The sequence below is a fragment of the Hippichthys cyanospilos genome, chromosome 5, assembly GCF_059441005.1.
Source record: "Hippichthys cyanospilos isolate Australia breed blue-spotted pipefish chromosome 5, RoL_Hcya_1.0, whole genome shotgun sequence".
NCBI lineage: Eukaryota > Metazoa > Chordata > Actinopteri > Syngnathiformes > Syngnathidae > Hippichthys > Hippichthys cyanospilos.
The window spans coordinates 17,158,865-17,184,296 of record NC_142373.1 but is presented as its reverse complement, the minus strand read 5'-3'; the positions used below and the strand labels follow the sequence as shown (position 1 = coordinate 17,184,296).

Genomic DNA, 25,432 nt, shown 5'->3' with positions numbered 1-25,432 from the left:
GAATAATTACCATAATGCTACGAGCTAGAGGGTGGATGTTAGTTGGCAGTGCCTATTGCAGCTAACAGCAGTTCGTGTTAGCTGAGGTTGTTACGGCATTATTTTCAATAAAAGAAGCGAGCAGACTGAACCAACGTCAACACAGGAATATTACTAAAAGCGAGAAGATCTTGTAAAGGTCAAGATATCTCCAGCTGATTCAATGAAGAGTCTCAAGGAATGAACCTTGTGTGCACCGGAAGCACAGGAAGGTATTCTCGACTTGTTTGTTAATTGTGATTTTTTGGCATGAAAGTCGGGTGTTCATGGCAAAATGAACTTGAGCTACATCGCGAGGAAAAGGAAAAACAACAGCACTGACTGGCGCAGCGTTCACTGACTGCTAAAAATGTGGGAGAATTGAAACACACTTCACAAATATGTAATTTATAGATATGGACACAAGAAAATATGAAAAATTTGGATGAGGATGAGATTTATTGTGTTTTGCTATAGTTTTTACATTGTCGCCAAAGTGTTGGTGCGTCCTATACACAATAGAATAGAAAATACCAGAATTTGACAGCTAAAATTAACAATACGCCCAATACACAGGAGCGTCATAAATTTGGGGGAATTACAGTACTTTTTTTAATTTGAGTCCAAATAATTCCACATCATTCCACATAAAACGTCTTGCATTCATTTCTCCAGCAATTTTACAAGTCTAGTATTATTATACGTTGTTATCAAAATGAATAACTAATGCTATTTATAAATATGAGGCAAAACATAGCTCTACGTAAGGGCGTAAAAGCAACACTTAATCTTACCTCAAAAACTTAAATGCTGAAAAATACTGAGCATTGTATGTCGTATTAAAACTACTCTAACAAGTACAAAAACTTTGTAGCCACCGCTGATAAGTGATGACGTCAATACCAGTCACTGTGCTAAACATTATCAAGTTGACATGTGACTAATGACTGTCAATAGGACCACTTCACAAAGAAGCACTTACTTTTTAAGTGCTCTCAGTAGAGATTCCAAAAGGCCAATTTTCTCAGCATCAAGACATTTTCTGTCTTTTCATTTCTAGATACAATTTACTGCACGTCTTAAAGAGAGCTACAGCTTGTGTTACGCTGTCAATACATACTGCGGCATCATCTCACAATCTCCTCAGCCTTTCCTGCACAAACAGTTCCACCTTAAGGGTGGACTTTAGACAGGCAGCAAGTGTTTGCTCTCAGATCAAAGTAGATCAAGAAAAATGATACACAGGCTGGGAACAATAGAGGCAATGCTCATATTGTCGATTGTGATTTGCACCTCCGGGTTTCATACTCTTTCAACAAGTATATGATGGATGCGCGAGCCTTACTGTAGCTTTTGTCACTAAACTAAAAAGTAGTTTGGATTGACATATGTTTGCATTTGCATTCCATTAAGAGGGCTATTAGAATTCTTAGTTACCTGCAACTATCGTTCTGTTTTCAAGGTTTTTGCTAGCGCTTAAAGGGACAATGTGTAAGATTTAGATTGTCATTACGGAAAGCAGGAGGTGCTGCATTCACCATTGTCCGTAGCTATAACAGACATGGCAGCCTTCGGTTTCATGTTAACTAGACCTACGATTGTATTTAAAAGATACTGTTGGTCGTTAACAACACGTTCATTTGTAAGTTTTTGAAATTTAGAATCCTTTAATTTATTCTAAATCTTACACATTGTCCATTTAACACATCAGAGTTTTAATTGAATCTTAAGTGAACTTGTGAATGTTTAACGCAGTACATGACAGCATGTATGTAAAGTTTTTCTTTATTACCTTGAGTAACTGTAATTATTACTTACATACCTTACAGCAGTGCTTCTCAAATAGTGGGGTGGGCAATACAATAAGAATTAATTTTTTACATTTTTTTTTAATCTTTCAGGCACTTTGATGCACTTGGTTATTTTTTTTCTATTTTAGACTAAGTTGTAACCCTAAAAACGCTATAAAATATAATGAACAGTAGTTGAAAGTTGATTTGTATTGCATTTTTCTTCTTTTAATTTTAAAAATTATGCAAGTTAACGTGTAGTTATGAATTTTTTTTCAGATATTTTATGTCAGCGCGTCCAGTGGGGAGGGGCTTGGCAAAATATATTTGACAAGCACTGCCTTTAAGTGCCAAAATGTAAGACTGTTTTTTATTAAAAATGAAAATATATACATTTTGTCATGCAAACATGTGAGAAACATTGCCCCCTGGTGGTATGACGAGAACGTGCTTGATATGACTCGTGAGGGAAAAATAGTGCTTGACTTTTTAAATGTTACTATCGCGGCAACCATTATCGTGATGAAAACTCGATTAATTGTGCAGCCCTAATGTGTGTGTGTGTGTATATATATATATATATATATATATATATATATATATATATATATATATATATATATATATATATATATATATATATATATATATATATATATATATATATACAGTATATACAGTATATATATATATATATATATATATATATATATATATATATATATATATATATATATATGTTCAGTATATATATATATATATATATATATATATATATATATATATATATATATATATATATATATATATATATATATATATATATATATATATATACACACACATATATATATACACACACACACATATCCTCCAATTTTATGTTCTGTAAATGATGAGCAAATAAACACATGTCAAGTCGAATAGAATAAAAAACTCGTATTCAGGGATGATCTTGGATGTTCACCGTTCCATTGTTAAGCAAATACTGGCTGCAACCTTTTCATCAGTCATGTCTCGTCGAGGGTGGGAGGAAATAAAGAAAGCAACATCTTGACATAACATCCCTCCATTGTGCTCGAGTAGTCTCCAACATTACTAAGCCTGTCATATATCAATGTAGTGCATATGGGGAAGGGGCTTTCAAGGGACATCTACACTCAGAGGAGTACTGTGTCCTTCCTATTCAAGGTTATAACAGCTGTGTGGCCTCGCTGGATCATCAGTCTGACCGAAAACTTTCCACGTAGCCAAGATGGATTAGTGAAGAATTTATTATTTTCCAACGTCAAAAGAAAACCTCTTTTGAATTTTTTGTTGTTGTTTAAAAAGAAATTGGGGGAAAAAAAAAAGATATCGGTAATAGGTCTATTCCATGTGAAGTAGAAATCATTGTTGTAAGGCGAAAATTGGAGTACATACAGTAAATCCCTCACAATCCAGCGAAGAAAAATTCATAAAAATCGAATAAAGTACCAGCTGAGTGCATAAGGATCACATCTCTTATACACGTGACACACATAACTCACGGCTCAATCTACAGACAAAGTTAGTGGACTGCCTCACTTGAGCCAATGTGATTGGACTCTTAACAACTATAAATTCCTCAATCAATGCCTGTATCACAGTCTTTCAGGGTTACAGACAGGTTACCAAGCAACAAATAAAACCTCTTTGTGCTTTGTGGTCTCGAAATAGCATACGACAACAAAAATGTCACTAAATGTTGGACTCTAATGGGCAGTTGCTATCATTTGCTGCATGTTGGAGCACCATCTAGGGAGCTACTTAGTTTCAACTATTGGAACATTTGTGAATCCAAAAACCAAAGTGTGGCTCCCAAAAACGAAAAATGTTTTGAAGTACGTGTGATGTTACTTGCTATGCGGTTGACGGTTCAAAATAAGGCAGTTTCAAGATGAGAGCTAAAAGACACACGCAAAAAATACAATTAAAACTGTTTCAGAACAACTTTCAAAATGTCTTAAAATACGAACAATTACAATATTAAACAAAACCTGACAAGCTCAGAAGATCCGTTACCTTTGCCGAAACTCGCCAACGTTCGTCTTTAAGTAAGAAACGGGCTTTTGTTTTGTTTGTTTCATTAGTTAGTTTTGTCAATAAGGTTAGTCGTTCATTAGCAATTCGTTTCACTTTAGTTGTTTGCTTTTTTTTAAATTACTTTTCTTCATCAATACTGTTCGTTATTAGTTCCACTGTTCAGATCTTTCGGGTTGCGCATTACGCTAGCTTAATTTTCTTGACAACAAAGTCAGCATTTCTTTCCGGGCCATTATTATGAAAAGTTTGATTCCTATCGGAAACGGTCGCCGACCCTGAGAAAGGCACTCAGAGGGAATTATTTCACATGAATAGCCGCGTTTATTAGTCAAACAGAAGAAAAGGCTTGAAGCACGGCGCCATATCTCCGCTTAACCTTCCTGTATTGAGCCAATCGCCTAACAAGAGCACGCACAGTTTTCTAATGAGCTTTGACTCATTTTAATTACAGCAAAACAGTTTAAGCATGAAATCGGAGTCACTTTAAGTGTGATTACACACTGCCATCACGAGTCGCAATTACTTTTCGTCACTTGCATGTCAGTGATCATATGTGCTGTCAAACCCTATTTGCTGCTTTATTCTATTCATCAGTCTAAATAGTAGAAACAGCTCTCAGTATAATTAATACAGCAAGTTCTGACAGTGTCAATCAAAAGCGACTCTGAACGGCGGGAGCCTGATTTAATAATGTACTAAATATCGGGCAGTAAACTTCATAATCATTCTAACGGACTTACGATTGCTGTTGGTGACCATGATTTACTGAGATTACAATCTTTCATTAAAATCCCAAATAGCAGGCAATGAATGATGCGTGCACTCATTCTATGAGATTATGGGCGCTTTTGGCAACAGGTGTACAAATGGTGGAGACCATCATATTTAGGTATTAGATATTTAATGGCGCTGGTATCTCTAGTTGTATTTTATTCAGCAACTCCAGAAAGTAAATAATGTAACGTCCTCTGTGTAACGCCTTCAACATTATGACACTAATGGCAATGTGCATCCGTAAAAAAAATCACTAAACAACATAAAGGAACTGAGACACTACAACACAATTTAGCAATACATCGTTTCATGTTCCAAATAAATTTTGTACTCTCTACTCTGCCTGGAACAGCATTAAAACGAATGAAATTAGATTTGTTGATACCTCCATAATCCATGTGAAAAGTGTCTTCATCTACCCCCTGGTTTACTCATATGTCACAATTTTAGTTTCTGACAAAAATATTAACACAATGTGAAGATCTGTTGTCCCCAGCTTGCTTTTATTTCGCCTGCGCCTCTCGGTCGTGGTTAACACAAAGGGGCCCTTTGTGCCGATGTTACTTTGAGGGCTGGTTAGTAGATAAATATCCGTATCTATTTGCATAGGTAATCAAGATTGAAATTGCTTTTGAATGAGTAAACCATCCAAATTATATCTCAATTCTGAAATATATTTGTATTTTATTGCAGCTGGACATGTGAAATGTTGTGTACCAAAATAATCATTGTCCAAATTTTGGACCATATAAAACAATTATAATTACAATTTGCTTTTCCTGCGATTTTTGCAAGATTTAGTTGAGTGGCGATCAAATTATGTCAGCAAACAGAAAATTCTTTGTTGACCGTCTTAAAGCGTCATCATCACGTCACAGACTACAAAGACAGACCATCCCATTTTTCATTTTTTTGTCGGTGTTAATAAATGTAACCTACATATGTATGGAAAGGACTGAAAAAAATATATTGATAAATAACTTCATTATTTCGCCTTTAAAAGCATTTACAAAAAAATGCAATGTGTGTAGTTTGCAAAGTGTCTGCACAAGGGTTAAACTAACAAAACATTTGGCCACAACATCACATGATCGACAAATGAGCAGCGATTGGTCGTTATTCGAGCCCTGAGAACAGGTCATCATTCTCCATTATCAAATTACATAAATTACCGTCAGTCATTTAACTGAGCCAATAAAGTATGCAGGAAATCCTGTATTCACTCAGAAATAAAATAAATATAACACTGACAGAAATTGTATGAGAGAATTATAATGTCCATGAACATCAGTATGCATGCATAAGCCAATGCATTCTCCCACTTTTCCCTTTCCACTTTTAATAATGTCTCCAGAGGCGTTGTGTACAGAATAGCCAAGTTCTCTCCCCAAGTTCAACCTCGCATCAAATCAATTCCAGTGACACTATATCACATTTTGGGTCATGTCACAAGTCATAATGAAAGACATGATGTGCTTTAAATAACTGGCGCATGCTGCAGGTAGAGACAGAGGGGCGAACACTTGTCCTTGGGCGTAAAAAAAAAGGACAGATTCAAGACAGAAATGAATTCCCGGCAACATAAAACATTCGGCAATGAAAGCGGTGCGATACGTTTGTAGGATGGGAATCTTCTTTTTATCCTCGGGAGAGTCGACATGATGGGGAAAGTAATATAGAGAAAAAGGTTTTCATCCACCAAGCAAATGTGTCAGTTTTTTTTCTTTTTATGCGTACGTCAAGGTATCGCATGGCAACATGCACTGCGTAGGTGATTTAAAAAAAATTATAGATCAATGAGTGGGTGTTTCATTATAAAAACAAGTCTGGTCAAGAGAAGTTTTCTAGTTGGTTTTGGTTGCTTTGCCCCGAGTTCATTCACAAAGTCTTTAGGTAGTTTAGCTCGCTAGTTCCATAGTGATGACGATGACCTAATTTTAAAATCACCTCACCATTTATCTGCAAAAATCGGATCCTATCCTCATCATTTGTATGTTTAACAAGAAAAATCTATTACAATCGCACATCAAAGTGTAAATTTATTTTAAGAGGCCATTTTTGAGTCATGATTCGTCATTACCTTAGACCTGAGCAACAGGGATGTCATTTTTAGTCAACAGCTAGTGGCAAAATGGCTGCCAACTGAGGTGAAAAAAAACAGGTGAGTTTTTACGCCTACTTCATATTCCACAAACTCTCCATGCTTAGAGTAGAGGGGCCCCTCAGAACAAATGGTTTTAAAGATTTTTGGGAGGTTGACTTCTTTAATATGTATAACCCTGCATAACATTTAAAAATGACGATGGCAAATCTATTTTTAGGGTTGTACGACAAGGGTCGATGAAGTGTTACTGAAAATATTACCTATCGTATAGCGTATAAAAATGGAAGAGGTTCAGTTCAACATGAATTAGAATTATATCAACTGTTGTTTTCCTCTTTCTAAATCTGTTCCACCACACCTCATATATATATATATATATATATATATATATATATATATATATATATATATATATATATATATATATATATATATATATATATATATATATATATATATATATATATGATCAAGATTTTTATAAAACATGATTGCCTGCAAGTAGTTCAAATTAAGCAGCGTGCCATTGCTGCAGGCCAGTTGGTGACTTCACCACTTATTCCCATTGGACACAGCGCATACATATTTTATGATTAGCAGTCAGGAGGTCATCCAAGGCAGACAAAAAAGTCATTTTTGCTTTTTCATTACATATCACAGTGGTGCTAATATTGTGACAGTATTACCTGGCACTGGAATCACATTTATAGTATGGCGGGAAACACATAAACATTTTTGTTATCTCTTCTGATTATTATACAAAGAGAAGGGGGCCGTTATGGATTTTCAGTCCACACTCTGCTTAGACATGCGTGCCAACCTGCTCTGCATCCATTTAGCGGAGGCGACGGCACCGCGGGGCAGCAGCCGGTGGCACTTTAACTGATTATTACCTTTCACTCAGCATTTAACGGCTTTCTCATTAGCACTCGCCACAGTGCCCGGACGCGCGTTCCGTAAGAACAGTACGCGGACGGCACATTGCCTTCGCCTCAAAACAAACCTTTGGAGAGTGTGAGGGGCAAACATCGCCGTTAACAAGACGGCGGCTAAAGATAAGACGGGAGCGACGAGGCGTTTCGAGGGAGGCCTTTGTCTCGTTTTGGCTTGACAAGTAGGTGAGCCTTGAGGAAAGCATACATGTCTGACATTGACACAAGATAGTTTGGTTTGCCGGCCCAAAGGGTGAAATTTCCATGAACGTGGAGGTTCTTTACCATCTCACTGGTCTAAACAGAGTATTCCCATTAATATTGTGTTTGTGAGAAATGAAAAGAAGAAAGTGGCATCACAGTTGCTCAGGGCTCGGGTAACGACCAATCATGGCTCAGTTAGTGAGGGTCACATGACCAAACTCAAAACGGCAGTTGAGCTGTGACTGGTCAATAACTTTACCTTAAGCAACTGTGATGTCATTTTCAGAAGATGTCAAGCGGCAAAATGGCTGCCCACTCTGATAGATAGAAATTGGCATTTGCTCATTAAATCGTGTTCCAAAAATACAATATTAATTAGAATGCTGTTTAAACTAGTAGGAGTCGATAGAATCCATTATTTTAGAGAATGTTTTTGGTTTGACTTTGCCTTGCTCTATCTAACTAATTCACAACAGTTATGTTTAAACAATAAATGATGTTTTGGGTCCTTTTTCTTTTGAAAGATGTGAGGCACATGGCGCTCTAATTTTCATGTGTATATTTTAATTCTGATGTAGTTTAGCAGTTTGAAGTCCTAGCGAGGAACTAAATTCAAGATTTCAGCAAAAAAAAAACAGTTTCCATTTTTTCATTCCTCCTGTATCAAAACCATTCATGCTAAAGAGATGAGTTTATATTAAAAATTGATTTTTATGATGGAAATAGTCCATCAACGATGATTTAAATGATTCATGGGGTGCAGGCAGCTTGTAGTTTTAAATGAACGAAATTGGAAAATATACATATAAAACATTGAGCTCATTTCAACAGGAGTGCAACAATCAAAACACAACTCAAACATAATAGCAATAAAATCAATTGAAGTCCTTGGTTCGTGCGAAAAAATTACTCTCGATAACACTGACAGGATGCAAACATATTGCCACAGTAACTTCAGCCACCTGGGGAGGTTTACGCCATCCCTGCCAGCTAACTCGCACTGCCTCGGTTTCGGTTTTACCACTTCAAAAATAGAGGAGTGTGAAACTGCTAATAAACAAGCTGCATGGAACCCGTCGTTGGAAAGCTGACACTAATGCTAATGAAAAACATTTCCAACAACATTTTCATCACTTTTAGAGAACAATGGCGACTGTGGAGTGCAATACTGCAGAGAGGAACGCTAGTAAGTGTGTTTTTTTGTTTTGTTTTTTTTTTACCATTTCAAGCTGTGTGAATTGTATTGACTGGCCAGAAACTAGAAAAACAACCTTATAGTTGTTTCAACAATGGTGCGCATCAAGTAACTATATCAAATGCGAGCTATGGAAATGACATTGTTTATCCGCAGTTTTTCAAAATACATTTACAAATTTAGAGTGTCACAATGTAAGATTTCTCAAAAGGTGCAAAAAGGATTTTTTTTTTTTTTTTAGTTAAGACACAATGGACCCTCTCTTTGCTCCTCCATGGAAATCTACGTGGCGCCCCAGGGAAATTATGAATAATTGATCATGTTTTCAAGGCTCAAACAGTAGTGTAGACATAAGAAAGATACTAGATAAGTTTGTTTCAGGTCAGGAAAAATAGATTTCTAGTAGGTTGACCCAACGTCTTGGCGTAACCGGGACGGTCCCAGTTTTGAGCTTGGTGTCCAGAATCCCGACTGATTCGCCGGCCCCTTTGTTTCGTCCCACTTTTACATAGATCACATCCCAACGTCCCTTTTTTTCAGTCCAGTCTACAAACCAATTGCTTGAGCTGTGCATATGTCAATTACATAGTTTTCATATTGAATTACCGTATTTTCCGCACTATAAGGTGCACCTAAAAGCCTTATTGTTTTTAAAAAGCTGATGGTGTGCCTTATAATCAGGTGCGCCTTATATACGGATCAATATTGAGATTGGGAATCCTAGATGGGGAATGAACTGATAAAGTAAGCTTTATCTGTTTCTTTTGTGTGTTTACAGTTGAACAAGGTTGCTCATATTGACTGAGTTATTATGCTATTGAGAGTTTAGAGTTATTATTTGAGTTATTGTTGTTATTACTTTGAGTATTACTATATTGTGATTGAAAAAGTTTTCAAATATGTCATTAATTGAAGGTGCACCTTATAATCCGATGCACCTTAGATACGGAAAAAGTTTTAAAATATGTCATTAATTGAGGGTGCGCCTTATAATCCGGTGTGTTTTATAGTGTGGAAAATATGGCATATAATCAACTAATTTAAAGGGAATTTAAATGTTAAATTAAAACGTATTGGTTTGTGTTTGTGGCAAACCAGAACCAGGACTACTTACTGCTTCCAAGAATCATCTGGTAAAAATGTATAGTTATTTGCATATTTTCGGTTTTGGGTGAGTAAATCAATGTTATCATAACCTTTACTGTAATTCTAACTATCTGATACAGGAGAAAAAAAAACCAACCCTCATTCACCGCCTTGGGGTTTGGAGCTAAGGAATACTGGATGAGCACCAAAAGCCACAAAAAGAATAAACTGAAATCTTCGGATGCAGATGAGTTCCAGAAATACATTATCAATGAGGTGTTTTTCCTATTTAAAAACATTGAACCGGAAATAATGAGTTTAAAATCCATCTGTCGACATAACTTTCTTTAGGCATCTGAAGGTCCAAATTTTAAAATAATTAACACTGCAGCCAGTTTTCCGGGTTGTGTAGAGCAGATGCATTGTGCAAGGTCTTTTGACTAACTTGCCAAGGGCTGTCATGTTTTCACAATTCATGAGCCACCAGACATGCAATTGTTTGAAAAATTCTTGGAACAGAAAGTACGAGACGTACCTTGGGCAGTGAGCCATATGCTACTTCACCAAATATGAACAGATTATTAACTGTTCACATCATCTATCCATTGTTTCGAGTGCTTGTTCATTCACACTCGCATTCATGCGTGTGTACAATTTGTCTTCAATTAACCAAATGTATGTTTTTGGGGAATGAGGGGGAGGTGACCCAATTAGGTCATCAGGTTGTGTTTTCATGTTATCATTAAAAGTCGAACTGACTAATAAAATTTAAAGACCCAAAATAGTACAAATCTTTAGAATATCAGCCTCTCAAAAGTAATGTAGTTGATCCTCAATGGAAGCAAATTGATGATCATTGTGTTCAATCAAAATTAAATATTAACATACAGCTGTTTTTCCAATTTTTCGACATTACCGACTAAGCTACTAATCATATAATACAAAAAAAAGCTCTCTTATCTTTTGACTGACTGGAGCTACCCTACCAAGTCCTAGTGTGCTCAGTGGAGGACATCCTGACATACGAATACATCTATCCACTGTAGGGCTACAGTATAAGACACAGCCTATTCATTTTTGTCCACTCTAGTGGACATTTGTTTAAGATCTCTGGCTTTGGACTCTTTGGGACTACCCTAAAAATAACCTAATATCTTTCTAATGATGTTTTATATATTTGGGTGGGATGCAAATGACTTTGTTATCTTGCTGGGACAAAAGGGACATGATAGTGGACACAAATAAAATATGGGGTCAAAATGGTTGCAAAGGTATTCTCAAATGCGTATTTCAATGTGTAAAGAGAATTCGTATCTGTGGCAAAGTCACAAATGCGTAACGAGAGTCACAGTTGTGCGAGAATCCACAAATGCGCAGCTGAAGTCACAATAACATTTTTTGGTAATTTCCATTTTATATGATATTTATGCATGGGCCAATAGAAGATGTGTCTATGTTTTTGTTTTGTTTTTTCGAAAAACAAACACGTTTGAACGCCAGGTCAAAAAGACTGCTGCCAATGGGGGCATTTTTAGAGGTAGTAGGAGCGTCCCCTGCTGGTCTGAATAGTTACAAAACGCAACACTCGAGTTAATTTGTGACTCGCGTGCTGCAGGACTGTGGCAAAAGTCACACGTAAGAATCCAGCCCGGCCAAGTCCAATCCAATCCAGAAGGCCAAGTGTTGACAGACCGCCCCATTTACAGGTCTACGTATGTATTCGACTATGTGTTTACGCATACAGATCAGGGTACAAGTTTGTGACTCACATTATGCATTTGTTTATGCACATTATGCATGATGACTTTAGCCGCGCATTTGTGGATTTTCGTTGCACATTTTTGACTTCAGTAGTGCATTTGTGGGTTCTCGTTGCGCATTTGTGCATTTTCGTTGCGCATTTGTGCCTTCAGTAGTGCATTTGTGGATTCTCGTTGCACGTGTGACTCTTATGCATTTGTGACTTTGGTCATGAATATGGATTCTTTTTACACATTTGTGGATTGAAATATGCATTTGTGAATACCTTTGTTAAAATTATGACCCCATATAAAAGGATGGATAACAGCAGGATATGATAAGTAAAAAGTTGTCTTCTTGCAGTCCAGGCATGTTCTTGTGGGCTTTTTTTTCAGTTTTAATTAGAATCCCGTTTATTCTGTGCATGCATAATTTTGGATACACGCTAACAACAATATATGAGGCATATGCTTTTTTGTTTCTTGTTTTTTTTCTAAACGTTTGAAATCCCACACATCTGCAGTAACCATCTGCTCATCCTGTTCAGAGTGGTGGTAAGCTGGAGCGAAAGGCGGACAAAACCCTGGACTGGTCGCCAGACAGTCAACCTTTCCTTTCCTTTCCTTTCCTTTCAAACAACCTTTCCCTCTTGCATTTCCACCATCACTGAGTGGGAGCTCAGACTAACACAAACTCAACCAAGATTTGAACGCAAATCTCAGAATGTGAGTCAGACATGCTAACAACTCGCTCTCCAAGCTGCCTATGACATTTTATGTTATACAGTATAAAGCAGATTAGGTGGAATTCATACAGAACCCCAAGGCCAATGGCTCCTGCTGGTGCCAACTGACAGCTGGAATAATGACTTCTATGAAAATGTATATCTCCAAAACTATGTTAAATGATATGCAGGCGATGTTATCTTTGGGTCACGGTATTTTATCATGCCCCTGTAAAAATAAATTACAGGGTGCACGGGAACATGACTGATTGTTTTTATAAGGATACGAGCATCACTTCCTGAGACATTAACAACTAATGCAACGTTAAACAAAGTGAAGACAATTCCCAGCTCTGCCCATTCATCTCTCGTTTCTTTGGCCCACGCTTCAGCGGAGGTTATAAAATTCAAGTATTCCCTTGCTCTTGCTCTTAATGTGGACGCCGTTGTGCGCAGTCGCGGACCTGCAAAGCAGGCGAACGACGCCTCGCTCTGCGGAGAGTGGGTATCATGGGGCCATTTTGATCGTCACTGGAGCGACGGATGAGATGCGAGTTGGAGTCAACGCTCAAACAAAAATCCCCTCTGCAGCAGCAAATGCCATCATTTGTTTGAATTCCTCCTGGATGAGTGTGACGACGTCAGATTACACTGAAGGGGAGCATGAGTAGCCTTTAAAGAAGATGTATTACGCTTCCTTATAATAGCAGCTATTGCTTTTATTTTAGGTGCCAACCAAATGATACTGGCGCAGCCTCTGTAATTTTATTGTTGAAAGTTTTCTGCAAACAGTTGTTCCTGACACCTTCCCTTTATGGTTTGCTAATGTCACTGAGAGTTGTTCTGGGGAATCTTTATACCGCTCACAATGTTTTTTGTCATCAACGCCTACTGGGTTTCCTAGATTTACCCTGTTGAGGTCTATTTCTTGGTGGTAGTTAGTGGTTTCTTTCTTTTTCTGGACTTTCAAAATGGTTGTATCGGCTCTGGCTTTTGCACCGTGTTTCAGCTTCACAATGGCTATTTTTATTGACCCGTAGACAGATATCTAGTTTGGATTTTTTAAAACCAGTAATTGTTGCGCATGTATGGCTTCACAGAAAAAACACAGGTCAAATTTGAAACTTAACATATACAAGGAACACCTCCCCCGCCCACACCACCACCACCACCACCACCACAAAGGTTACATTCCACTCCAACACGCAGTAAGTGAAATCTGTGATACAAAAACACCCTTTGGGCATGTTTCCATAGCACTTTAAAAATAAAAGTCTTTACGCACACCTTAATATAAAACAAACACATTCAAAACATTTAGCGAGAGCAGGAAAATCAAGAAATTATCATACCATTGTACAAATTATCTATAAACTTGTACCTCTCTATAGTCCTAATATATATATATATATATATATATATATATATATATATATATATATATATATATATATACACACACACACACAAATCGTGACTGCTGAAGTACAATATAGTGCTGTTTGATCATCTGAACCGCTTGCTAATGAATGACACATTATTCATGTAGGTATCTTACGAAAAATATTTAGCATTGTAATTTTCTGCTTGCGTATAATTAAAGAGACTCATTTTCGAATGTTGATGCTGCCATCCAGAAGTGCTAAGTGGAGGTGATTTGCGATTGGAGCAGAAGGATAGAACAAAAGTCCAAAGGCGTCATCGTAAAGTATCAACATGACAGCTCTCCCCAGATCGGCGTGTGTGACGGACAGGAAGGTCACTTTGGTCGTGTAATACATCACGGGCAAATCCGCCACCTCTCAGCCCCACCGTGCAGGTATTCTCATTTAACCTTATTAATCCTCTCCATTCCATGACATGATGTGGGCGAACCTGTGCACATTACACACTCTAGCAAAGCTCATTTGTGCCCTTATGCAAGCAGGCAAGGATCAACTATCAGCGCTTTTATTTCAGTCTGGATGGCTGAGCGTAAACAAACGATGGCAGACTTTATTGAGATGTGGCCTCCTCCATATCGTAACATCTTATCACTGGTACTAGCTCAATCCAGACAACAGTTTGAGTCTGTTGACGTGACATGTTTTTAAATGAAAACAGATAACAAATAGTGTTTGTTGTTTGTATGACAAAAAAAAAAACCTTATCAGATACTGTCATGCATGTGTGAGTGATGCTGACGGTTTGCTTATTACAGTGAAGCTAGTCGATCAGAATCCATCCATCCGTCCGATCGCCCATCCATCAATCATCCAATTTAATGCGTATCCCGTCCTCATGTTACACAGCCACTTGTCTATGATGAATTTACATTCTGAATTATTAGGTTTAGGCAGAAAAGTATTGTTTGTCTTTGTTTTTCCTTCATCGGAGCACCCATCCACCTTGCATTGCATATGGCACAGCTCCGCCTCTAGGAGCCAAGAATAAGCAAATATGACTGCCGCCATGGTATCTCCAACGAAAGGTCTCCGTAAACTCATATAAGCATGTTCAAATAAAGCCAGATTACTCAAAAAAATGATTGGATGGCATTTAACACTCCTTCTGAGTTCTGGAGGTACACTTTTAATTCAAACTGTTACCGCAATCATATATATATTTTTTACTCTACATGATATGTTTTAAGTATCATTTGAAATAATAAATATAAATGCAACACTTTTGTTTTTGCTTCAATGTATTGTAAGTTTACTGTAGCTCAAAGACCCAGTGGCCACAATCAACATTACCCTTGTGCGAAGATGTGTTGCACACGTGTGGCCCTCAACTAATTTTATCCCGGATACGATGAAGTTTCACTGGGGTCGATCAATTTCTTAAGGTTTGGGTCATTTCCATCAGGGACTTTCAAGGTTCCATTACATTTTTGCGCTTGTAGAAAATATTTGGCAACAGAGCAGCGTTAGTATTCTCTCAGCATGCATCTGCAAATAGCCTCAAGCCAGCTCATCTGCAGGCTGAATCGTGGCCTCGCTCAAACAAAAAACTTTATATCGGTGGAGCTGTTAGACTCGTGCCTTTTCACCCTGACTCTGCCTAACCCTGCAACATTGCTTTGACCACTATAAAACCAGGATTGCAAGCATGAAATATTTTCCCTAAGTGCGATCGTGCTGAGGTCACAGACGATGATGTTTCACAATCAATTTGTTGAGTTTGGAATGGATAAACCTTGAAAACCACATAGAGCACACACGACTGTAATGTTCAAGATAATCACTTAATTGACCCCAGTTAGACCGTATCTATCAAATCTATGGTTGATTAATTGTCTTTTGAAAGAAATAGTTGCTGCTGTTAATTCAGTCACGACTAGTTTGCAGAGTCCAGTGCAACAGTTCCCTTGAAAATGTATCTTAGTTATATTACTTAAAAATAACTTCAAGGGACAATGTGTAATATTTAGACCGTTTTCTATTAAAATGGAATAAAGGATTATAAACTTGCAAATAAATGTGTTCTTAACGACCAAAAGTATGTTGTAAATATAATCATAGGTGTAGTTATTATTAAATGACATTTCATGGGGGGTGGCACTCCTCCGGAGGCTGCCATGTCTGTGATAGCCACGGACAATGGTAAATGCAGCACCTCCTGCTGTCCAGAATAAAAAACTGTCAAATCTTACACAGTATCACTTTAAGTTCATTGATGACATGAAATCAAAGGTAACTTAATTACTTGTAGTGATTTTGAAGTAAGACTTTGTCAAGTCAACAGCATGTAATCGGGGCAATGTACTCATACATATATCCTTAGCAGACAATATCAAAATGTTGTCTGTGTTTCCAGCTTGAAAACTCAATTCTCTACTTCCTTCATTGTAATAGCTTCTTAAGACCCAGCCTATTCATTTCTGGCCATCGTTGTCTCTGTTTGGTCTCAGAAAGACAAAAAAATGAATTGCATCCCACTCAAACTCGGAGATACACTATGTTAGCTTAGCCGCTACTCCAAAGAGTAGATAGAAGAAAGTAATGCGATACTTTGTATTAAATGACGTCATTGCTGCAAGGATACTGCACTGACGAAAGACAGAAAGAAGAATCTTATTTTGTTTCATTAAACTAACACTGGTACTGTTTTAACTAAAATTGTACAGCACTCAACTATGTGACAGGAGTTGCCCACTCAGCATTCTTGCAGCCTGGCCATCCTTGAAAGGGAATGACTCCATCTGTGATCCCTTCTCAAGGTTTCTTCTTTTTTTCCTCTGAAGAGTATTTTCTTTTAGTGTTTTGTATTGAAGCCAAGAGTCGCACATATTGTTGAAGGCAAATAAAGCGCGTGTTCAGTAAATAGCTGAGTCTCTCACTTTCTAGTCAAACGTGTCCATGTTTGATTAATCAATGATTCTACAACATTAACTGCGATTGACTGGCGACCAGTCCTGAGTTTACAGTATTTCACCTCTCAGTAAAGTTTACCTGCGTTAGGCTCCGGCTCACCTATGATGCTTATGTGCGAGTAAATTTTGTACATTTTTTAGCTCCTTACATTTTTTGTCTTATTGTACTGTAAATGAAAAAAAACAATGCTAAATGTAAGGATCAAGTGTATTTATTTAAGTATAAATAATGCCTTTGTTCTGGAAAATCCAATTTGAGACTTTTTTTACGGATGATTGGTCACTGTGTTTCGCCCTCTCTGCGATTGTGAACATGACATTTACGGCAGCCGACATCAGAAAAGAAATCTCATCTGTTTTCTGAAGGCAAGCAGAGGCGCATCAATGCAACTGGCTGCTGCTTCCTGTTTCATCTCATACAGGTCTGCTCAATGCGTCAATCACGGTCAAGCAGTCCATCATGAAGATAATATCGGTAGATTGCTTGACAATCAAAAAAAAAAAAACTAAACAGATGCAAAACAATGGGGCTAAACGGCAAATGCACATATGTAACAATCCCAATCATAACTGCACTGCTTTAATACTATATATGGCCCTGTTACATATGTGCATATATATATATATATATATATATATATATGAGATCTAAAATACAGATCGAAAGCTACCTGTGTGCCTCTGCCGTTCTCGCTCTTGATGTGTCCGAGTTAATGTTTACATTTCTCTCTAGATCCGCGATGATTAAAGCAATAAAGCTCGCCTGCGAAGACATCTTGTGAGGTTTTGGGCTCGTGTTGTAATCGCGAGGTAATGTTTTGGAGCGGCTACCCGTTGAAGGACTAATCTAAGAACGCCAATTAGCATGCGCTCTACTTTTTTGTGACGCCGATCCGCATCGGGGGTCCCTAATTTGAGCTCATTCGTAGCACTCCCAACCCAGAGACGTGGAGGTACAGATTGCGGCAGCCATATGAAAGCTGCCTTTTATTCCACATGACTTAATCGAGCGTGACAGCAGCTCTGAGCCGGACTCCAATGGCGTTGATTAGTCGGTCAACAGATGCTCAGCAATATTTACCGGAGCGACGCGTCTCAAAAACCAACAATGAGCCGTCATCTTTTTTTTGTTTCATTCATTCAAGTTTTTGAATTTTGAACTTCAAGCATCAGTGGGAAGCAGGCAGGTTGCACGCCTCAAGGGCACGGCCATCCCGCGTGATTTTGCTGAGGTGCTCATAACGCCTCGCCTCTATATGACTCATTCAAAGGAGCTGATCAAAAGGCGTCTATTCAAGGGGTGACATCATCTAGAGATGAGAGATGAAATTGTTCACTCACTTTTCCGTGATGGCTTGTGATGTCGGTGACACGGATGCAAAGGTGCGCGTGGGTTAGTTATTCCATGCACACGTGAACAGGTGGGCCTTTTATCAACTATGCAGCCTGGCTTCTTAGACAGCACAGTGATAGACACGCCAGATGGAGCAATTGAGTGTTTTTTCTTTTGTTTAATTAGTTGAAATGTTTCATAAATGTGTTTATGAAAAAATGTTTCTTGTTTTTATTCACTTGTCCACCTAAAAGTGTCGTAAACAAAAAGCCTGCATGATGTCCGTAACTTCATGTCATGCACGCATCCACCACATCATTTTGAACCCTTTTCCAACATATGGTACCCAAAAAAATTAATTCACTTTTTGACACTCCTTTGCCTATATAAAGGTCTTTAAATATGATCTTAATTTGTTCTGTGACTCAAATTATCTTTCCCCATGGGAATTAATAGAAATCCTGTTTTTCTGCTACAGATTACCCCCTAAAATGTGTGGAACTTAAAATGGGAAAATGCACTCAAGAAACATAGTGATTAAATCATATGTAAAGAATTCAACATAGTTTGCCACATTTTGTTGCGCATGGCTTGGCCACAATTTTGTTCTTCGCAGAAACAAAAAATATACACCTGTGAGTATTATGATATGTGTCTACATTTGTTGCACCACCATTTGTGTTCAAATTGCAATTTCTTAAATGTTGGGTAATAAATCGTTGGTAACACTTTTTTTAGCCTAAAGCGTTTTATATTTTATCTTATCATTAACTGAACAATTATCTAAAGCGACGCTATGTTGTAGCTTTAGGACAAAATTGTCTTTGTTTAACGTTTAGTTTGCCAGTAAATTTCCACAGTAGCGATGAACAGCCAAAGCCTCTTCTTTGAAGAATCCTTCCCTATCTGTCAAACTACCGTTTGTGAAAGGGGCCAGCTATATTCGAATGAGGATAAGTGTTCAGATAATGTGTGGATGGATTGCTGGATATTTTCAATAATGCTCAGTTCCTTTCATTGTTAGGTTCTTTGAAGACAGTCCATACGTGTGAATGGTGGTTTGTCTACGTGCTCTATGATTGGCCCGAAATCAGCTAAGCTAGTCCACAGCCCACCAGGGACTGTAATAAGGATAATTGGTACACAAAATAGATGATTGGAGGTGATCAAATCACAGTGCAGTGCAACTGCATTACAAGCCACAACCACTATAATAAACACTATAAATTCATTCATCTCTGGAAGTGTCAATCAAAAGGGAAGATTTTCAAAAACAGCTTCTGAGATCGTGTCCCTAATGGAGTGTCCCTTAGTGAAGCAGCGCTTTTTTTCAATGCTTTTAGGAGGACCAAACACATCCCGTGTTAGACATAATTTCAACCAAGCGCTATGTCTCGACTCTTCATCCCGTTCAGCCCGGCTTCTAAAAAATTCCACCCCATGAGACACTTCTGCTGATGTCGGATGAAAAACGCTCGCGCTATGCTCGCCGCGTGCCAGGATTTTTAGATGAAACCATCACTTCTCCCGCAAACTCACCTTTACGCTTAACTGCCGACTTTAATTCCCTCAAACGCAGCTGTTTCTGTTTTCAACGCGTGACCGAAGCGCACCGAGAACACCGTCGCGCCTTAGCAGCTGTTTCTTATCGAGTTTCGTCGTGCCAATGAACGCAAAAATTGGAAAGTGGCCCGTCATGCTAGGTAATGTGAATTATTATATTTCCCACGTTCACATAATGTAAAGTGTTCTCTGAGGAATTTTGCGAGAAATCGTAGAAGGACTAAAGCATTTCATAACTTTTGATTTGGACTGTTTTCAAGCAACGTGAGGAAATTCCAGCCATTTTCTTCACCGCTTATGCTTGAGCATGGGAGTTTAAAAAAAAATACCACTTGTGTACCCGATGGGTCAAAGTGGGTCAATTGGTCAAAATCTTATGGCATGACTCATTGGCCGACAGTACCCTGAATCCACTTGTTACTTTGCAGTCACTGGAACATAATGTTGGGCAAACATTTTTATTGACCACACTTTTCTGAGCACAGAAAGGGCTGCAAATCTTTAGAAGTAAGTGTTCCCACTGCAGGGGTTATTTTTTTTTGTTTGTGTGTGTATCTGAAGTGGCACAGTAGGTGTGTTCAGAAGTATTCTCAATAGACATGTTGTTTCACTCATGTTGGTACTGTATCCAACAAGTGTTCCATCAGAATAAAAAAATAAAAAAAACTGAAGAAACCTGGCCTTACAACATTACTTCAGTTTCCTTAAAGGACCTCAATCATGCAAAATTAACTTTTTGGAGCTTTTATTCATAATAAAATCACAAATTTCTACAACACCCTCAAAGTGGGTGTTTTATCCATTCCCTCATCTCGGACCTTTCCTGCACATTGCATAAAAGGTTTTGCAAGGAGCCACTATAACCATGAAGTTGCTTCACGTTCCCATTAATTTGCACTTAATTTGAAAAGATAAATGTACTGGTCCTGTGACGGCATTAAAAAGTACTCAAATAGGTTTGCTGATACCAAAAGAAACCCTGTTAAAATCTTACGTACCTCCTTTATGTACTCCCAGAGGTAAAGGTAGCAACGGTGAATAGAAAATTCTATTGTATGTCTCAACTCTTCTGTTATTGTTAGCATCAATGCAAAGTGTCCTGCAACATTGAAATACAGCAGCTCAAATCTCATCTTGCCATTTCTACTTTCAAATACACTTTTCGTGAATAGTCTCTGAATGCATCTGCAGCGCATCTAACTCAAACAAGTCCATTATTCTTATTCCGATTTAACATACAAATAGAGAGAAGACAAGTAAAGTCTATCCATTTCCAGAATCTTCCTGTAGACATGAATCTACGATTTGGAACACACACTTCAATTCATATTGGAGATATCTGATGAGAGCTAGTAAAGTAAAACAAGAGACAGTTGCCATTGATTTGTTTTGATGAAACGAGGCAACTTTGGATATATAACTTAGGAACAACATCACATTTATAAGCAGACATCTGATTGGTGTAAAATTAAATTAAACATTAACTCCAAGTATTGTGCTGATTCACACATTTTACCTGGCTGAGAGGGACATGAACAGTCCTGTCAGGCGGATCAATACTGAAATTATGGCAATTTAATAAGTGACTCGCAGTGATTACAGGAACAAACTATTGATGAATTAAATATGTGCTACCGGTTAGATACAATTTCACGAAACACTGCCAAGTGCCATCAACTGAAAATCTATTGTAGTGCAGTTCTAGACGAATGAGTGTTTTGTTTTTAGCCTAATGATTGATTTAAACACTTAAACACAGCTGGTTTACCATGTAACTCATTTGAACTCCGAAAGAAACTTAAAAATTTAGCGTTTCTATTTTTAAAATATCTTAACGCCTGAGTTTTTTTTTTTTTTTTTTTTACCAATGTGCAAGCGAAAATGAGGACGATTTTAAAATGGGAGAGCTATTATTCCTCTTCTATTCTTCACCATGGTTTTTGACCTATCCCGTTTTTTTTATTATTTTAATTGAATGTACAGAACTCATTACAATCTCTCAAGGGGAAATTAAGCTCACGCGCCTCTGAATTTAGTTTTGCACACCACACATGTGCAGGCAGGCGAGGAGAGCTGCAGAGTGAACGTGAGATGTAAAGGGAGCTACGCCCTTTTCTCTGGCGAGTGAAGACGGCGCTTTGCTCGAGAGCGCCTCGGCAGTAGCCGGCAAGCGCACTAACATTTTCACATTGGCCCTGGCCCTTCAGTTCGGAAGCCAAGTTCTGACAAATGAGCGACTGCTGCTCGGGTTTCGGTATCAGTGATGATAATCATATCAGTATTGATATAGCAATGGATGATCTTCTCCTCTATTCATTCTGTATAGTATGAGTTTGTTTGTTGTCAGTGACAAAATGCTAAGCTAGAGTAATTATGGAAAGGTATATTTATATTTGGAGTGATTATGTGCAAATGTGGGAAAAGTCTGGCATCTCCAGTCGGTAACCCTCGAAGTCGGTCTATCAGTCAGCAATATAATATAATTGGGAAGTGAGACGCGCTTTAATTGCCTTTTATAGCATTTTTAATCATGTGGAAAAAGAGTCCCTAGCGGTGGGAGACACTTAAGCGAGTGGAAGTCGCAGTTCCGCCTGGCGTTGGCGCTAAAATGTACGCGAGGACGGGTTAGTTAATCTGCTTATGGCTGACCATTCATTATCCATTATCTATGCACGCAGGGTTGGCTCTAGTGCCGAGCAGGCGGGCAATCTCGCCGCTCCGGCCTGGAGGGACTCTTCACATTAGGATTAAATATTGTTATCGTCATGTAGAGCAGCTCGAACGTAATTAACTGCCGTGCTTCAAGGAAGGGAAGATACCCATATTGACCATTGACCTCTGCGAAGGAGTATTAGGGAAAACAAAGGAAAATTACAAGGGAAAAAAAAGACGTCCAAATGTCTCCGTAAAACAGAAAAGAAGTCTCAATCTAATTGAATGAAGTTGGAATTTCATGCAATGAGTGTCAACATTCCAATCGGTTCTTAACATTCGCTTGTGGTGACTACGGTATTTCATTTTTGTTATATTCTGACTTGATTCCAATAAAATGCCGTTCTTTTGGTGAAATCTTACTACTTTTTATATTCCCGTATTTTCCAAACTATAAGGTGCACCTTCAATGAATGACCTATTTTAAAACTGCTTTCATATATAAGACACGCTACATTATAAGGCTCATAGAATAGAAGCTACTGTAGTGGCTGGGGTTGTGTTATGTATTCACTAGATGGAGATGCGCTAAACGGAGTGGCAACAAAACAATCACCAATATATTGTTTTGTTGATTTAAAAACATTTTCTTGATTTATTTGATAAAGTTGCACTATCTTTTACAAAAACTTCTCCCCATATAAATTGCTTAAAATTGGAGCATAGATAGCATATCAAAATTTCAAACATGGTGTTATCATCATTTTAACTGTATAAAATACATTGATAACTGAAATGGAGAGGTAAATCTTGAAGGGTTTACATGGCAATTTTAATCAAGTATTTTTTTTTAATCATTGAAGATATGTTTTACTTTTTTTATCAAAATACAAATGGACAGTCTTTAATTCATATTTTTTATTTTTTACGTCTTTTTTTTCCTTTGCAATCAGCTTTGTTTTCTTATTCAAAACCAGCCTAATCAAAATCGATTTTTGACTTATATCGATGTCATATGCAGTCAATAGTACGCTTATTCACTACCAGCCCTATAAAAATGGAATTTAAAGGCAAGTTAAATGAAAGTAAAACCTTTAAAATAATTTGCTTTATGCTCACTCCATAAGGCATTTTGATTTATAGTACATCTCCATCTCATGGGCAGCATCCATTTTATCACTTGCTGTCGACAGAAAATGACATTAAAGTGACTCAGTTTGGGAGCATCACATGACTAAACCCAAAAAACCTGAGCTGCGATTGGTCAGTACCTGCGCATTACTTTCCTAATAGCACAATTATTTGCGCTTTTCACTAGGGTTGTTTGAGACCACTGATACCAGCACGAGTACTCAATTCTTGAGTAGTCACCCGTACTGACAGAAAGTACCAATACCTCAAGCATTTTGGGCAAAGAAAATTTGCTAAGAAAGGGGAAAAAAAAAAACAATGACATACTTGTAAAGAAAGCATTTTTAAAAATGAAACTGCAAGAAGTTGTCAACGTTGTAATGTCTGGTTCCTAATCATGTAGGCAGCCAAATACTTTTATCAATTGACGTCGCGAGTACCAATACCTTGAAATAAGACTCTTATGGCCACCGAGACCGATACCTGGTACTCGTCCAACCCTACTTTTTACCGATGTCATTTAAAGCACAAGCTCTACGTCACTGATGCTGAGAAAGAACAGCTTGGATGTTACGCTGCTCCCAAAGTAATGTTTGTGTCCCAAAATTTCATTTAAAAAACGACTTTCGTGAACCAATGTTCCACAGTACAGACTATTGAACTTTTTTTTTTCTCAAAATAGTCCAAGTTCACATTTGAAAACCTGCTTCTTTTGAAAATACATTTTAACCTTTTGCACCTTCTGATTATTAAATTGTGCCCTTTTCCCCTTCATTTGTTTTCACGAAGTCTGACTTTATTCTCATTGTATTCTTAGTGTAGCAGAATTGCTCCTTCATAGTCCTTATAGTAGAGTGGGGTTAAGTTTTGGCTGCTCAGGTTAAAAACTTTTTGCGTAGCGCATGGAAATTGAACGAGTGGTTGCTTCATCCCTCACGGAGGAACAAACTCACAATTCAAATGTTTTCCTGGCTACAAACAGCCACTTCAACTTTTTGAGGTTTATGCATTTGCATTGGTATCTTACCTGGAATCTCCTGGAGAGGAACATATGAGAAGCTGAAGCCCCTGGTTGCACAAGCCTCCCTCACCTCGCTGCAATTCCTTGCTTTCAGTTCTGCTTTGGCTGCGATGCACAGCGCAGAAAAAGTGTAAACGAGCATCTCCAGTCGGAGCATTTTGTGGACTTGAATAAAAGATCCCGGAGCTTCTCTGCTGTATCCTCTGCTAATTTAAAAACAACAACAACAGCAAAGATCCACTGCTACTTGGATCTTTTACTCAGTGAGTGCCAGCAGAGCCAAGCAAGCACATGTCCCTGGGGAGGAAATGTGTTTCAAATGCAGCAAGGGGTGCTTAATTAAGAGCCCCCACCATGCACTGCTGGAGAGATGGCGTGCATGAAGGTGCCACATGGATCCGAAGAAGCGCTCTTCTCGACGCTTGCACTCAACTTCTCTGAGCCCGAAAGCAGACGTGTGGACTGAGAGAGAGAGAGAGAGAGAGAGAGAGAGAGAGAGAGAGAGAGAAAGAGAGAAAGAGAGAGAGAGAGCCCAAGCGTGCTGCGTTCAAGTGCTACTGCTGTGCGAGTGGGTGCAGAGGAGAGACTGTGCATCAGATGCTCAGGCGATGCAAAGCAGTTCACAAAATGTGGACTGGAGTCCACTGCAGATACCACTTCAAAGAACTGAAGGAGATGATAACTTGTAATTTAGTCATGGAGCGTTATAAAACGTCATCACAGGTTATCGTTTAACAGCTTCGCATA

At 38.1% G+C, this 25,432-nt stretch overlaps 1 protein-coding gene across 2 annotated transcripts in view; it reads right to left on the bottom strand.

Annotated features, from left to right (window-relative positions):
* The window catches only part of LOC148423805 (glypican-6-like), an 88,042-nt gene extending 62,814 nt beyond the window's left edge, over positions 1–25,228 (bottom strand). For both annotated transcript variants that reach the window (XM_088414593.1, XM_088414594.1), the window contains exon 1: positions 24,692–25,228. In XM_088414593.1, coding sequence (XP_088270719.1) covers positions 24,692–24,842 — 151 coding nt within the window. In that variant the 5' untranslated portion in view covers positions 24,843–25,228. The remainder of the gene's footprint in view (positions 1–24,691) is intronic.
* Positions 25,229–25,432: the final 204 nt, after the last annotated feature.